The sequence below is a fragment of the Haematobia irritans genome, chromosome 1 (assembly GCF_050003625.1).
Source record: "Haematobia irritans isolate KBUSLIRL chromosome 1, ASM5000362v1, whole genome shotgun sequence".
NCBI lineage: Eukaryota > Metazoa > Arthropoda > Insecta > Diptera > Muscidae > Haematobia > Haematobia irritans.
The window spans coordinates 199,162,192-199,179,879 of NC_134397.1; the positions used below are offsets into that span (position 1 = coordinate 199,162,192).

A 17,688-nucleotide genomic window follows, 5' to 3' on the forward strand; every position below is an offset into this window, starting at 1 on the left:
TCTCTTAGAGCAATCGCAAGCCAAATTTGGGGGTCCGTTTATATGGGGGCTATACGTAAAAGTGGACCGATATGGACCAATTTTTGCATAGTTGTTAGAGACCATATACTAACACTATGTACCAAATTTCAGCCGGATCGGATGAAATCTGCTTCAATCACAAGCCAAATTTGGGGGTCCGTTTATATGGGGGCTATACGTAAAAGTGGACCGATATGGACCAATTTTTGCACGGTTGTTTGAGACCATATACTTACACCATGTACCAAATTTCAGCAGGATCGGATGATATTTGCTTCTCTTAGAGCAATCGCAAGCCAAATTTGGGGATCGATAGCTTGTTTCGTTCGGAAGTTAGCGTGATTTCAACAGACTGACGGACGGACGGACATGCTCAGATCGATCCAGAATTTCACCACGACCCAGAATATATATACTTTATGGGGTCTTAGAGCAATATTTCGATGTGTTACAAACGGAATGACAAAGTTAATATACCCCCCATCCTATGGTGGAGGGTATAAAAAGTGAAAATTACACACTAAAAATATGAATAAAGCGAGTTATAAAAAATTTAATTAAAGGAACTTCCTCTGTAGTTAAAATAAAGAACATTCTTGGATGGACATTTTTGGAAGTGCTTTTAAAGTTGTGCCTTTAGAAGAACTTCCAAAAATTTTTTTGCTGGGTGATTTGTAAGATGTTGCAATTTGAAAACTATTTTAGTCGAAATTTTCTAAAATAAACCTACATTTTCTTTAATGGTTGTTTCACTATTCTTTGGGTGCGATAAATCGGCAAAATTAGCAGCCATGCGTCAAGTATCAGTGTTTATCGATGGTATTGTGAATTCAATCGAGGTCGTGTTCACAACAAAATTAATTTCGTGAAGGTCGTCAAAATCAGTTGTTGTTCCGGAAACCATTGATGCTGTGTGCCTACTGCTATTGCAAGATCGTCATGTGACCTATCGTGAAATTGGGATATCCATTTACAAGTGGAATCACAAAAACGTATGTTCCAAACATATTTTGCAGGAAGCACATATATTATTGGACACTGCCGAAACATTAATATGTTTGTTTTATGTGAACATATTATAAGTTTGGAGCCCAAAAATATTATATGCTTGGAATATTTTTCCCCAAAGAAGATTGTACTCATTCCCTCACATAATTTCCTCGAAATTTTTTAGTTCGTGGCACCTTTTTCTGTAGTACAAATAATGTTGAAGAAAGTATTCAATTTTATAAATTTTACCTTTCGCATGGACAGAGAATCAAACCGAGAACCATACAGTTTGTAAGCCAACACACTATCCACTGGGATACGTAGCTGTTATAGTCACCAGCAGATAATTATCGTTATACGTTATATTTATATAGCATAGTTTGCAGCGCCCACGAGCCCATGCAAACATAACATTATTTAACAGAAACATAAATTTGTTTGCCACGTGGAGCAGTGGTTAGCATATCTGCCTTGCATGCAAAGGGTCGTTGGTTCAATCCCTGCTCCGACCGAATACCATTTTTACATTTACACACTTATATTTATACGATATTAAATTTTTATAATGAAACTGAGAGTTATTAAAGATTTACTGTTAGAAACAACAGTGCTTGATATAAACGAAATGGATCGAGCTTTTGGATAACATATTATTTTTTTATTGCAAAAATAACAATTTTGTAACAAAAAACTGTTTTTGGTATAAAAGTTTGAAATTTTGGAAGAAATTCAAAAACTCTAACAAAAGAAGAACGTGGAGTCGAGTATAAATATATACAAATAATTTTATAATATACACATAAATTTATTTAGGCGTGAACAGTTTCTTACTAGCATGTAACACCATCTTAAATGCATTTAAAACTTATCGTATTTGGTAGTTAATTTCATTTTTACCATTAAGGCCGGTAATAAGTTGGCATTATCGCTCTAAAATTATACTGTTTTGCCTTTTACTTTTCTTTAATAATTCATTGTAAAGAAAATAAACTTTTTCAATTGTTTTACCTGCAAAACTCAAACTTAATGACCGCTTTTATATTTGCAGGTGTCCGTCAACTCCTCTTGGACTACTTATTATTATAAAAGGAACTAAACTTTGTTTTTATACATTTTACTGTTTAATTATACCCTGCGCCACACTGTGGAACAGGGTATTATAAGTTAGTGCATACGTTTGTAACACCCAGAAGGAGACGAGATAGACACATGGTGTCTTTGGCAATAATGCTCAGGGTTGGTCCCTGAGTCGATATAACCATGTCCGTCTGTCCGTCCGTCCGTCCGTCCGTCCGTCTGTCTGTGAACACATTTTTGTGATCAAAGTTAGGTCGCAGTTTAAGTCCAATCGCCTTCAAATTTGGCACATGTTCCTAATTTGGGTCAGAATAGAACCCTATTGATTTTGGAAGAAATCGGTTCAGATTTAGATATAGCTCCCATATACATCTTTCGCCCGATATGCACTAATATGGGCCCAGCAGCCAGATTTGACTCTATAGATATTGTAGAAGTCTATAAAATTCTGTGCAGATCGAGTGATATTTAAATGTATGTATTTGGGACAAACCTTTATATATAGCCCCAACACATTTGACGGATGTGATGTGGTATCGAAGATTTAGATCTTCAAAGTGGTGCAGGGTATAATATAGTCGGCCACGCCCGACTTTAGACTTTCCTTACTTGTTTTTTATTGTTTCCTCCTTTTTATACCCTCCTCCATAGGATGGTGGTTATATTAACTTTGTCATTCCGTTTGTAACACATCGAAATATTGCTCTAAGACCCCATAAAGTATATATATTCTGGGTGAAATTCTGAGTCGATCTAAGCATGTCCGTCCGTCTGTAGAAATCACGTTAACTTCCGAACGAAACAAGCTATCGACTTGAAACTTGGCACAAGTAGTTGTTATTGATGTAGGTCAGATGGTATTGTAATTGGGCCATATCGGCCTACTGTTACGTATAGCCCCCATATAAACCGATCCCCAGATTTGTCCTCCGGAGCCTCTTAGAGGAGCAAAATTCATCCGATCCGGTTGAAATTTGGTACGTGGTGTAAGTATATGGTCCTTAACAACCATGCCAAAATTGGCCCATATCGGTCCATAATTATATATAGCCCCCATATAAACCGATCCCCAGATTTGGTTTGCGGACCCTCTAAGAGAAGCAAATTTCATCCGATCCGGCTGAAATTTGGTACATGGTATTAGTATATGGTCTCTAACAACCATGCAAAAATTGGTCCATATCGGTCCATAATTATATATAGCCCCCATATAAACCGATCACCAGATTTGTCCTCCGGAGCCTCTTGGAGGAGCACAATTCATCCGATCCGGTTGAAATTTGGAACGTGGTGTTAGTATGTTGTCTCTAACAAACACGATATGGACACGAATTTGTCCATATCGGACCATAATTATATATAGCCCCCATATAAACCGTTCTACAGATTTGACCCCCGGAGTCTCTTGCAGAAGCAAAATTCATCCGATCCAATTGAAATTTGCAACGTGGTGTTAGTATGTGGCCGCTAATAACCATGCCAAATTTTGTCCACATCGGTCTATAGTTATATATAGCCGATCCCCAATCACACAAAAATTGGTCCATATCGGTTCATAATCATCGTTGCCACTCGAGCCAAAAATAATCTACCAAAATTTTATTTCTATAGAAAATTTTGTCAAAATTTTATTTCTATGGAAAATTGTTTCAAAATGTTATTCCTATAGAAAATTTTGTCAAACTTTATTTCTATAGAAGGGAGCCACCGTGGTGCAATGGTTAGCATGCCCGCCTTGCATACACAAGGTCGTGGGTTCGATTCCTGCTTCGACCGAACACCAAAAAGTTTTTCAGCGGTGGATTATCCCACCTCAGTAATGCTGGTGACATTTCTGAGGGTTTCAAAGCTTCTCTAAGTGGTTTCACAGCAATGTGGAACGCCGCTCGTACTCGGCTATAAAAAGGAGAACCCTTGTCATTGAGCTTAACATGGAATCGGGCAGCACTCAGTGATAAGAGAGAAGTTCACCAATGTGGTATCACAATGGACTGAATAGTCTAAGTGAGCCTGATACATCGGGCTGCCACGTAACCTAACCTAACCTTATTTCTATAGAAAATTTTGGCAAAATTTTATTTCTATAGACAATGTTGTCAAAATTTTAATTCTATTGAAAATTTTATCAAAATTTCATTTCTATAGAAAATTTTATCAAAATGTTATTTCTAGAGAAAATTTTGTCCAAATTGTACTTCTATAGAAAATGTTGTCAAAATTTTATTTCTATAGAAACTTTTATCAAAATTTTATTTCTATACAAAATTTTGTCAAACTTATTTATATACGTGTTTCATCGGCCTTTTGTAGTTTAATATATACTACGTATGGACTACCTTGCAATTTAGAAGACGGTGTTAGGAAGTTTTAAGATACCTTGCCATCGGCAACTGTTACCGCAACCCAAGTAATGCGATTGTGGATGACAGTCTTTAGCAGAAGTGGAGGGCACATAAGCTTCGGCCTGGCCGAACTAACGACCATATATACTTGTTTCATTTTACTGTTACAACTCTAAAAAGAGTATAGTGCCCTTTCGTTATTTTTATGAAGATCCCTTTGTAATTTTTGTATATTTTCCACCGTTTTTGTTTTTTTTTTTAATTTCCTTTGCCTGAATATTTTGACTTACTCCTCGTACGTTCCATTTGCTGGTCTACAAATTACCTATGAATACATATTCAATTATATTTCCAATAATAATATTTTATACATACCATATATTTAACCACAAAAACGTGCTTCCACCTAGATTCAGTCTTGCCTCTAATTTGTAGTCAACTTTTATTTACTAGGAGAAAAATACGAAGCATTAAAATTGTCAGAAGAAAACTATGGAGCTGTGGTACAATAGTTTCCTTGAATCTCCAAAATGTATCATCTGTAACTCACATTTACCAAAAGAATGAACGAATAATGTATTCACGAAAATTAAGTGGTTCTTTGCAATCACAAGCACATGCTTCCTGTGCACATAGCAACGATGGGTCTTACTCATCATTTACAGTCGTTACAGGCATTACCAATGCCCCCATGATAATTTCAGAGAAACGTATTCAAAGTAAATGAATGAGTTGTGGTTTCATATTTCATCCGGGTGGATTTATAAGAAGCAGACGAAAAAATTTGACATGATCTATATGTAGTTACCCAGCAAAAACTCCTAATACCAGATATAAGTACTGCGCTAAATTAGGTAACAACTTCTTCGTAGATGTACCGCAATAGTACTATTACACGTCCATGACATTGAAGGAAAGAGCTTCGGTGCAAGCATAGCATAGCAGCAGTCGAAAAATAAGTACTTCGTCACAAGCATACCAGCTCTACAAAAATAGTAGCTTTACTATAAATATAATCAACAAGTATATATAACAGTAAGTTCGCCCGGGCCGAATCTTAAATACCCACCACCATGAATCATATATAATAGATATTCTCCCAAGCAGATCAATTCAACCAGTACACTTCCCGAAGATAAATTTAAAGATTCTATCTACGAAGACTAAATCAGATTCTGAATTTATAAGAACCTTTTTTTTGAGTATTAGAGGAGTAAAAAACATCTCTTGTAAGCCTTGATATGAAATTTAAAATCTGTAGATTTTTACCCCCATTATTCAAATGATTACAATAAGTAAAATCAGGAAATTTTACATTCAGTTTCAAACAATTTTCATGATTAGTGCGCCTTTAATACCATCAAGAAGTGAAATCGGCCTTACCAAAAACAACGGTTTAGGGACGAGGGACTTAAATCGGGAGATCAGTCTATACCAAAAACATGCACCGATACACACCAAATGCAGCACACCTAATTGTGGTTCTAAAAACCCCAAAATCAGAGGGCTGGTTTATAAGGGAGATATATCAAAATCAGTACCGATACACAATATATTCGGAACACTTATTTATGGTCTTAGAAAGCTTCTAGATTTTATATTTGAGGCAAATTGGATAAAAACTCAATAAGTAAAATCGTGAGATCGGTCTATATGGGGGCTATAGCAAACCATAGATCGATGCACACCATATTCGGCAAACTTATAGATAAAAAATATCTCTAGGTTTCAAAATTCAAGCATATCGGATAGAAAATACAGTTCCTAAAATTTTGACAAAATTTTCCATAGCAATAAAATTTTGACAAAACTTTCTATAGAAATAAAATTTTGACAAAATTTTCTAAAGAAATAAAATTGTGACAAAATTTTCTATAGAAATAAAATTTTGACAAAATTTTCTAAAGAAATAAAATTTTAACAAATTTTTCTGTAAAATAGAAAATCAATTTTCTATAAAAAGGTTACTTTTAGTTTTAGGTCATACTATCAAAGTCTCCTTTTTTCTTTCTTTTTGTAGAAGTGGTAACTTTCACGACACATTTGCAATTCGAGGGGTATTTATCATAAAATAGTAAAACATTTTTTGGTATTTTTATACCCACCACCATAGAATGGTGACGGGGGTATAATAAGTTTGTCATTCCGTTTGTAACACATCGAAATATCGATTTCCGACTATATAAAGTATATATATTCTTGATCAGGGAGAAATTCTAAGACGATATAACGATGTCTGTCTGTCTGTCTGTCTGTTGTAATCACGCAACAGTCTTCAATAATGAAGCAATCGTGCTGAAATTTTGCACAAACTCGTCTTTTGTCTGCAGGCAGGTCAAGTTTTAAGATGGGCTATATCGGTCCAGGTTTTGATATAGTCCCCATATAAACCGACCTCCAGATTTGGGGTCTTGTGCTTATAGAAATCGTAGTTTTTATCCAATTTGCCTGAAATTTGAAATCTAGAGGTATTTTACGACCATAAAGAGGTGTGCCGAAAATGGTGAGTATCGGTCCATGTTGTGGTATAGCCCCCATATAGACCGATCTCCCGATTTTACTTCTTGGGCTTATATAAACCGCAGTTTTTATTCAATTTACCTGAAATTGGAAATATAGAGGTATTGTAAGACCACAAATACGTGTGTCAAAAATTGTGAGTATCGGTTCATATTTTGGTATACCCCCATATAGACCGATCTCCCGATTTTACTTCTTGGGCTTATAGAAACCGCAGTTTTTATTCAATTTACCTGAAATTGGAAATCTAGAGGTATTGTAGGACCACAAATACGTGTGCCAAAAATTGTGAGTATCGGTCCATGTTTTGGTATGGTCCCAATATAAAACGACTTCCCGATTTGGTGTCTTGGGCTTATAGAAATCGTAGTTTTTATTCAATTTACCTGAAATTGGAAACATAGAGGTATTTTAGGACCATAAAGAGGTGTGCCAAAAATGGTGAGTATCGGTCCATGTTTTGGTATAGCCCCCATATAGACCGATCTCCCGATTTTACTTCTTGGGCTTATATAAACCGCAGTTTTTATTCAATTTACCTGAAATTGGAAATATAGAGGTATTGTAAGACCACAAATACGTGTGTCAAAAATTGTGAGTATCGGTTCATATTTTGGTATAGCCCCCATATAGACCGATCTCCCGATTTTACTTCTTGGGCTTATAGAAACCGCAGTTTTTATTCAATTTACCTGAAATTGGAAATCTAGAGGTATTGTAGGACCACAAATACGTGTGCCAAAAATTGTGAGTATCGGTCCATGTTTTGGTATGGTCCCAATATAAAACAACTTCCCGATTTGGTGTCTTGGGCTTATAGAAATCGTAGTTTTTATTCAATTTACCTGAAATTGGAAACATAGAGGTATTTTAGGACCATAAAGATGTGTGCCGGAAATGGTGAGTATCGGTCCATATTTTGGTATAGCCCCCATATAGATCGATTTCCCGATTTTAGTTTTTGGGCTTCTAGAATCCGAAGTTTTCATCCTATTTGCCTGAAATTGGAAATCTAGAGGTATTTTCGGGTCATAAAGAGGTGTGCCGAAAACGGTGAGTATCGGTCCATATTTTAGTATAGCCCCCATAAGAACGATCTCCCGATTTAACTCCTTGGGTTTCCAGAAACCGTAGTTTTTATCTGATTTGCCTGAAATTGTAAATATTCTAGTATTTTAGGCTCACAAAAACGTGTATCGGATTAAGTTTTTATCGGTCCATTTGGTAATGCCTCCATATAGACCGACTTCACTTCTTGAGGGTGTAGAAGGCGCACTGATCATGAAAATTGATTGAAACTCAATGTAAAATTTCCAGATTTTACTTCTACAGATTTAAGATTTCAAATCAAGACGTTATTTTATAATTTTCTTGTACACTTACTAGAGATGTTAATAACTCACAAAAAAAAAAAAAAAATGGTTCTTATAAATCCAGAATCTGATAAAGTTTTCATAGGTGAAATCTTTAAATTTATCTTCGGGAAGTGTCCTCAAGCCTTCCTGAAATTTCAAAGGAAATCCTAATATTTGGTTCATGGTGGTGGGTATTTAAGATTCGACCCGGCCGAACTTACTTCTGTATATACTTGTTTTTTTTTTTAATTTTGGTAGTTTATTTTTGCCTTGAGTGGCAACTGTGCTCCTCAGCACTGATTAACTTAAAACGAAATGGTTCATTCGACTATTCAATACTTAAATTGTGCAACAAGTTTAAGAAAATTGTGCCACGTGCTGAAGATTTCTATGTAATTTATCTTAAAATCGTTCATGAGTTAATTTACTAAATGCATTTATCATCTAAAAATGACTGAAAACCAAAAACAATTTTTTCCTTTACCTTCAGGCAGCAACTCGCATCTCAACTTACCAACGACCACCTGGTTCAATTTCACATACGTCAAAAAAGGGAAACAAACCATGATGATTGGTGTTACAACATCTTTATACAGATAGATTCAATGGAAATCAATGCGTGAAAATTGTAAACAATAAGCAACGCGTCAAATTTTAGTCACTCATATTAGGTAACACCTATCATCTACTGAAGATTCGTCAATGTGAAGCCAACGAACAATCAAAGGGTGTGCTGGTAAAGACGACAAGAAGAATTTGAAGCCATCGTCGTAACCATCATCATGTTTGGATGGTAAGTACAAAGCCATTGTCAGACATTGCGGCACGTTGTATTAGAAAGGGTAGGAAATGAGTTGGTAAGTGATAGAGGTTTGTGACTTAGTTTCGATGCTTATCACCAAGTTTTTCACTTGGCTTCCAATGAAAGTGAAACTGATGACACAGAAAGTGATAATACCAAGTAAAATGAAGCAACTAGCAAATACCATAGAAATAAAAATCTTCATTGTCATAGTTACGACAGTGACAGCACTGAGCCCAGTGGATAGCTAGCCAACTACTACTCACCCAACTACATAATAGTTATAATAATGGAACATGTTGTTCCTATGTTTTGGGGACAGTGGGTTCGATATACGAAAACTATGATTTAGTTAAGTAGAGAACAATATCAAAGATAAAAATACCAATCCAATAATGTCAATGTTTCATAGATGCAATATGACATTAAGGAAATCAGTATCTGTTTGACCAAATAGGTGTGAAATAAACCAAAACGTCGTGGGCTAAACTTTTTCGGGGATATTTTATTATACCCTGCGCCACACTGTGGAACAGGGTATTATAAGTTAGTGCATATGTTTGCAACACCCAGAAGTAGACGAGATAGACACATTGTGTCTTTGGCAAAAATGCTCAGGGTGGGCTCCTGAGTCGATATAGCCATGTCCGTCTGTCCGTGAACACATTTTTGTAATCAAAGTCTAGGTCGCAGTTTTAGTCCAATCGACTTCAAATTTGGCACAAGTATGTGTTTTAGGTCAGAATAGAACCCTAGAGATTTTGGAAGAAATCGGTTCAGATTTAAATATAGCTCCCATATATATATTTCGCCCGATATGGCCCCAGAGGCCAGAGTTTTACCCTAATTTGCTTAAAATTTTGCACAAGAAGAACAATTAGTACTATAGTCAAGTGTGCCAAATTTTATTGAAATCGGTTCCGATTTAGATATAGCTCCCATATATATCGTTCGCCCGATTTACACTCATATGACCACAGTGGCCAATCTTTTACACCGATTTAATTGAATTTTTGCACAGGGAGTAGAATTAGCATTGTAGCTATGCGTGCCAAATATGTTTGAAATCGGTTCAGATTTAGATATAGCTCCCATATATAGCTTTCACCCGATTTACACTCATATGCCCACAGAGGCCAATTTTTTGCTCCGATTTAGTTGAAATTTTGCACAGGGAGTAGAATTAGCATTGTAGCTATGCGTGCCAAATATGTTTGAAATCGGTTCAGATTTAGATATAGCTCCCATATATATGTTTTTCTGATTTTGACAAAAATGGTCAAAATACCAATATTTTCCTTGTAAAATCGTCACTGCTTAGTTGCAAAAATGACTCTAATTTTCTTAAACTTCTAATACATATATATCGAGCGATAAATCATTAATAAACTTTTGCGAAGTTTCCTTAAAATTGCTTCAGATTTAAATGTTTCCCATATTTTTTTTACTAACATTGTGTTTCACCCTAGTGCATTAGCCGACTTAAATTTTGAGTTTATAGATTTTGTAGAAGTCTATCAAATTCTGTCCAGATCGAGTGATATTTAAATGTATGTATTTGGGGCAAACCTTTATATATAGCCCCCAACACATTTGACGGATGTGATATGGTATCGAAAATTTAGATCTACAAAGTGGTGCAGGGTATAATATAGTCGGCCCCGCCCGACTTTAGACTTTCCTTACTTGTTTTCTATAAATTCAGTATCTTTAAAAACTTTAATTTTCGTGTTAGATCACTATAAAATTAAAATTCGACACATTCACAAGAGATATTTATACACCCAAACAATTAGTATCAATCACAGTTTTAATTGATCATCAAAAAAATACTTCATTAAAAACTTAATTGATTTCATTAGAAAATTTCAATTAATTTTTTAATGAAAAACGAAGTTATTTGTAATCGTTATACCATATTTCAATCACATTCTATAACTATTTTTAATCCTTTTTAGTGTGATTCAAAAATGTATAGTTAAAAAAATATTAATTAAAAATTTTAAAAATATATCAATAATTTTTTAACTGTCTTATTTTTCCGAGTTAGATTAAAAAGTTAATTGTATCAATTAATTTTTTAATTTAAAATTTAAAAATTTCAATCATTGACTTAATTGACTTAACGTTTCTAGTTTGATTAAAAGATTTATAGTATCAATTAATTTTTTAATTGAAAAAGTTTTTAAATTCAATTAACTTTTTTTTTTTTAAATGAGAATATTTTGGTGATATATTTTCTGTGTAGTTTGTTTACTGCAACTGTTCCTAAACCACTGTGCCTAGCAACTGCAGAATGTAAAAGACCAAGAGTCATACTCGTATTGTTGCAGTTTTGTTTTTCTATTAAATAATACCTTGGCAAAGACTAACTGGAAATGCGTAAAGCAAAAGTCCAAAAATAAGTTGTTAATTGTTGAAGCATGACAATTTCTCTCCATTGTTGACATACTAGGGAAATGATATGGCACTAAACTAAAACGGTGGTAGATCAAGTTTTCTGAACTTTCATGTTAGCCGGAAGAGTGTTGGAACAATTAACCTTGCTTGGAATTACGACATATATGCAAGTGATAAAAATAAAATAAAATTCATGATTGAGATATTTACATTCCACATGACAAGTTTGAATATCTGCAATATTGTGCCACTAAGCCTCTATATGGTTAAATATTAATATATTCGGTATGAATACCATATATAGTGGTACTATTTGTTCTTTTCATGAGAGTTCCCAACTTGTAAGTAATCTTCATGTAATTTTTGTATATTTTTGACAAAAGGCCAAACATATTTGAATGTAGAACAAGTATATACGGCCGTAAGTTCGACCAGGCCGAATCTTATGTACCCTCCAGCATGGATTGCGTAGAAACTTCTACTAAAGACTATCATCCACAATCGAATTACTTGGGTTGCGGTAACACTTGCAGATGGCAAAGTATCTTAAAACTTAGTCCATGCGGGGTATATATTAAACAAAAACATGTACGGAAAGTCTAAAGTCGGGCATGGCCGACTATATTATACCCTGCACCACTTTGTAGATCTAAATTTTCGATACCATATCACATCCGTCAAATGTTAAATGTCACTCGATTTGGACAGAATTTGATAGACTTCTACAAAATCTATAGACACAAAATTTAAGTCGGCTAATGCACTAGGGTGGAACACAATTATAGTAAAAAAAATATGGGAAACATTTAAATCTGAAGCAATTTTAAGGAATCTTCGCAAAAGTTTAGTTATGATTTATCACTCGATATATATGTATTAGAAGTTTAGGAAAATTAGAGTCATTTTTACAACTTTTCGACAAAGCAGTGGCTATTTAACAAGGAAAATTTTGGTATTTTGACCATTTTTGTCGAAATCAGAAAAACATATATATATGGGAGCTATATCTAAAACTGAACCGGTTTCAATAAAATTTGGCACACATGACTATATTACTAATTGTACTCCTAGTGCAAAATTTCAACCAAATTGGGCCAAAACTCTGGCTTCTGGGGCCATATAAGTCCATATAGGGCGAAAAATTTATGTGGAAGCTATATCTAAATCTGAACCGATTTCAATAAAATTTGGCACACACGACTATACTACCAATTGTACTCCTTGTGCAAAATGTCAAGCTAATCGAGATAAAACTCTGGCTTCTGGGTCCATATAAGTGCATATCGGGCGAAATATATATATGGGAGCTATATCTAAATCAGAATCGATTTCAACCAAATTTGGTACGTATAGCTACAATGCTAAATCTACTCCCTGTGCAAAATGTCAACCAAATTGGGCCAAAACTCTGGCTTTTACGACCATATTAGTCCATATCGGGCGAAAGATATATATGGGAGCTATATCTAAATCTGAACCGATTTCAATCAAATTTTTCACACTTGACTATACTACTAATTGTACTCCTAGTGCAAAATCTCAACCAAATTCGGCCAAAAATCTGGCTTCTGGGGCCATATAAGTCCATATCGGGCGAAAGATATATATGGGAGCTATATCTAAATCTGAACCGATTTCAATCAAATTTTGCACACTAAGTGTTATGTTTGTACAAAATTTCAAGAAAATCGGTATAAAACTCTGGCTGCTGGGTCCATATTCGTGCATATCGGTCGAAAGATATATATGGGAGCTATATCTAAATCTGAACCGATTTCTTCCAAAATCAATAGGGTTCTATTCTGACCCAAATTAGGAACATGTGCCAAATTTGAAGGCGATTTGACTTAAATTGCGACATAGACTTTGATCACAAAAATGTGTTCACAGACAGACGGACATGGTTATATCGACTCAGGGACCCACCCTGAGCATTATTGCCAAAGACACCATGTGTCTATCTCGTCTCCTTCTGGGTGTTACAAACATATGCACTAACTTATAATACCCGCATGGTATAAAAAACAAGGCCGAATAAATACGCATATAATTCAGTTTGACAAAATTTTCTAAAGAAATAAAATTTTGACAAAATTTTCTATAGAAATAAAATTTTGGTAGATTATTTTTGGCGAAATGGACCAATTTTTATGTGATTGGCGATTGCCTATATTTAACTACAGATCGATATTGACCCATTTGTGCATGACTGTTAGCGGCCATATACTAGCGCAATGCTCCAAATTTCAACCGAATGGGATGAATTTTGTTCCTCCAAGAGGTTCTGGAGGTCTAATCTGCACTGAAAAAAATATTGTCGTGAGGTCAAAGATTTCATGTCTTTAAAATACGAATGCAAATGCTTGCTTAGCATAGACGACGCATTTCTCTAGTATAAAGTTTTTTTCCTTGACCAAAGGTCGATAAACTTTTCAATGAAGTCGTATTGTCCTTATAATTAAGTGATTTGATTTAAAAATGGATATCATAACATGAATGAAAAAATGTTTGGGCTATGGTCAACTTGACTTTAATAATTTAGAAAAATCTTTAAATTTAATGAAATTGTCTTTAAATTTGTTGTCTTTTTGCATCTTGTTTTTCAACACTTTATTTTAAAGACGTTTTTTACTTGAAACACAGCATAATTTCTACTAGAAGTCGAGTCTTAATTTGGAAAATAAAGTCGTCGTTAACTTGTTTTTAAAGGACTTTGATAGCATATGGAGAAAAAAAGCTGAAAAAGCGAAAAATTAAAATTTGCTTCCTAGAAGCAAATACACAAAACCCGATTTTAAAAGAGAATTGTGTCTTAAAAGTATCCTTACTTGTATTCTCCGCTTCTTTGGCTCGGAATCAATACCAAATTTTTTAAAGTAAAAACAAAATCTTTGGAACCGGGTATGCTTTTTTTTCAGTGTGGGGATCGATTTATATGAGGGCTATATATAATTATGGACCGATATGGACCAATTTTTGCATTGTTGTTAAAGACCATATACTAACACCGCGTACCAAATTTCAACCGGATCAGACGAATTTTCCTCCTCCAAGAGCCTCCGCAGTTCATATATGGGGATCGGTTTATATGGGGGCTATATATAATTATGGACCGATATGGACCAATTTTTGCATTGTTGTTAGAGACCATATACTAACACCACTTACCAAATTTCAATCGGGTCGGATGAATTTTGCTCCTCTAAGAGGCTACGGAGGTCAAATCTGTGCATCGGTTTATATGGGGCTATATATAATTATGAACCGATGTGGACCAATTTGCACCAAATTTCAACCGAATGTGATGAATTTTGCTCCTCCAAGAGGTTCTGGAGATCTAATCTGGGGATCGATTTATATGAGGGCTATATATAATTATGGACCAATTTTTGCATTGTTGTTAGAGACCAGGGAGCCACCGTGGTGCAATGGTTAGCATGCCCGCCTTGCATACACAAGGTCGTGGGTTCGATTCCTGCTTCGACCGAACACCACAAAGTTTTTCAACGGTGGATTATCCCACCTCAGTAATGCTGGTTACATTTCTGAGGGTTTCAAAGCTTCTCTAAGTGGTTTCACTGCAATGTGGAAAGCCGTTCGGACTCGGATATAAAAAGGAGGTCCCTTTTCATTGCGCTTAACTTGGAATCGGGCAGCAGTCAGTGATAAGAGAGAAGCTCACCAATGTGGTATCACAATGGACTGAATAGTCTAAGTGAGCCTGATACATCAGGCTGCCACCTAACCTAAACTACAGACAATGTACTAACACCGCGTACCAAATTTCAACCGGATCGGACGAATGTTGCTCCTCCAAGAGCCTCCGGAGTTCATATATGGGGATCAGTTATATATAATTTTGGATCGATATGGACCAATTTTTGCATGGTTGTTAGAGACCATATAATAACACCACTTACCAAATTTCAATCGGGTCGGATGAATTTTGCTCCTCGAAGAGGCTCCGGAGGTTAAATCTGGGCATCTATTTATATGGGGGCTATATATAATTATGGACCGATGTGGACCAATTTTTGGCATGGTTGTTAGAAACCATATACCAAACACCATTTATCAAATTTCAGCCAGATCGGATAAAATATGCTTCACTTTGAGGCTCCGCAAGCCAAATCTAGGGATCGGTTTATATGGGGGCTATATATAATTATGGACCGATGTGGATCAATTTTTGCATGGTTGTTAGATACCATATACCAACACCATGCACCAAATTTCAGCCAGATCGGATGAAATATGTTTCTCTTAGAGGCTCCGGCAACAAAATCCGGGGGTCCGTTTATATTTTTATACAACCCCCATCCTATGGTGAAGGGTATAAAAAACTATGTTTGATTATGTGGTTTGAAAATATGGACGATAAACAGGAGTAAGTTACAAATTTTTCCATTCGCCATTGAATTTTATCAGAAGACCAGTTAGAATAGATTTTTTAGTATTTTATTTTGTTTGTTTTTACTATGATTTGTAAAATTAAATGCTAATACAATATTTGCACTACACTGTTTGAAATTATTGTATGTACGGTTTGTGCAGAAAATTTGCTACTTTAATAAAATTTACTTAAAATATAAATTTTTAAATCTTTTGTATTTATTTCTAAATGCATAACTCTCTGTTACCTATAGGCTCGCTTTCGTTGAATGTTAGTTATAAAAATGGTTTACCATCATAGTTTGAGCCATCGTTACCATATTTATTAATAGGAATATATTTCTGATGATGTCTTGATGTCGCATCTGGTAGATAAGAACTGGGAGACCATATCTGATCCGGCCAAGTTTTAAGGCCACCATAAGATTTGCCATATGTCTTTAAAGGTGGTACATAAATCAATTCAAATTGAGTTTGTTGTCCTTCAGAATTTTGTCCGGAAATTATCCATTTTAAGATCAATAGACCGGTGGTAATCAATGAAATCTTACTCATGATCAGAGCTGCCGTAGATATGGCTGTTAACATTTTCAACATCAAAGGTATTAGCACAACTTTTGCTATTAGGACACCCACAAAAAGTGGGTATAAGGTTTTTGAGAGCTTTTTGTATTTATGAGATTTGCCACGACCTAGAAGGATTAGAAATTTCTATTAGTTTCACGTTTTCTTTTTGTGTTTTTTTAAGAAAATTTATTCTTTCTATAAATCATAACAGAAGTTCCCAAATTTCATGTTTTTTTGTCTTTCTTAGTATTTAAGAATTAAAATGTTACTTCCTTTCCATTACCATTTTCAATTTCCTCCAAAACTTCACTTAACATGATGACATTTTCATCATACTGAATTTCTGGCCAAAAAGCTTTTGCATTAACTTTTACTGTTTTATCCTGTATCTTGTCGACATTTGCGAAACTTTGATCCTTGTACTGCAAGGCATTTTCGTGGCTTTTTGCCATTTTACATTGCACTACAGCAGTTATGGCCACAAAACCCACAACAAGTTTCATACTTTTTGATTGAAATTTAATATACACTTCTGTACATATTCCCATCTGTTTTAGAACTAAAATTTAAATCGAATTTTGTATCTTTTGCAACTCCCATCTTGCCCGGAGGAGCCGATTATGTTTTAATGTATGCGAAAATGATTCCCCAACTCGCTGCACTTGAGTGCATTTTATTCTTTTCCACATTACATCCATTTTCCAAGCATTTGTCTTGCATTAGTGGGTTCTTGGGAATAAAATGTGCTTCCACCGGGCAAGTATGTTTATGGTTCACTTTGAAAACATTTTGTGTGTAAACCAAAAGTACAAAGAAAAATATGGATTGAATCGACACAGTGTGCCCTCGATGGCATCGGTTAGATATTTGATGAAAGAAATGGATACATTTCTTTATCTTATGGTTACCACAGACGCAGAGATGGAATATGATCACCTCAAACATGTTTCAAGAGCAAAATGTTATTTTTGTATGGTGACCATGTAACATGTTTGTCACTAAAATGTTATTTTCTCGTCAAATATAACCTGCTTGCCGAAATCAGATACATGATTTCCGACAAAATAACATGTTTGCGAAAACCATATTACACCACCCAAAAATAACATTTTGCTCTTAAAACATGTTTGAGGTGATCATATTCCTTCTCTGGGTGCACAGACGCAGAGATGGAATATGATCACCTCAAATCAGTATCAAGAGGATAATGTGAGTTTTTCAC

General features: G+C 35.0%; 1 protein-coding gene across 1 annotated transcript; it reads right to left on the reverse strand.

Moving 5' to 3' along the window:
* Nucleotides 1-15,991: 15,991 nt before the first annotated feature.
* Osi13 (Protein) lies at nt 15,992-17,005 on the reverse strand. The gene is made up of 2 exons (XM_075288391.1): nt 16,750-17,005; nt 15,992-16,591 (listed from the first exon to the last, which is right to left on the reverse strand). The coding sequence occupies exons 1-2, from the start codon at nt 16,967-16,969 to the stop codon at nt 16,176-16,178; spliced, it is 636 nt and encodes a 211-aa protein (XP_075144506.1). The 5' UTR covers nt 16,970-17,005; the 3' UTR covers nt 15,992-16,175.
* Between the last annotated feature and the right edge of the window lie 683 nt (nt 17,006-17,688).

What these genes read in the sequence shown, in the direction of transcription:
- Osi13 (XM_075288391.1), bottom strand. Translation starts at nt 16,969, where the DNA reads ATGAAACTTGTTGTGGGTTTTGTGGCCATAACTGCTGTAGTGCAATGT. An exon ending in TTTGGAGGAAATTGAAAATG is followed by an intron (nt 16,592 to 16,749) that starts GTAATGGAAAGG and finishes TAATCCTTCTAG; the next exon opens with GTCGTGGCAAATCTCATAAA.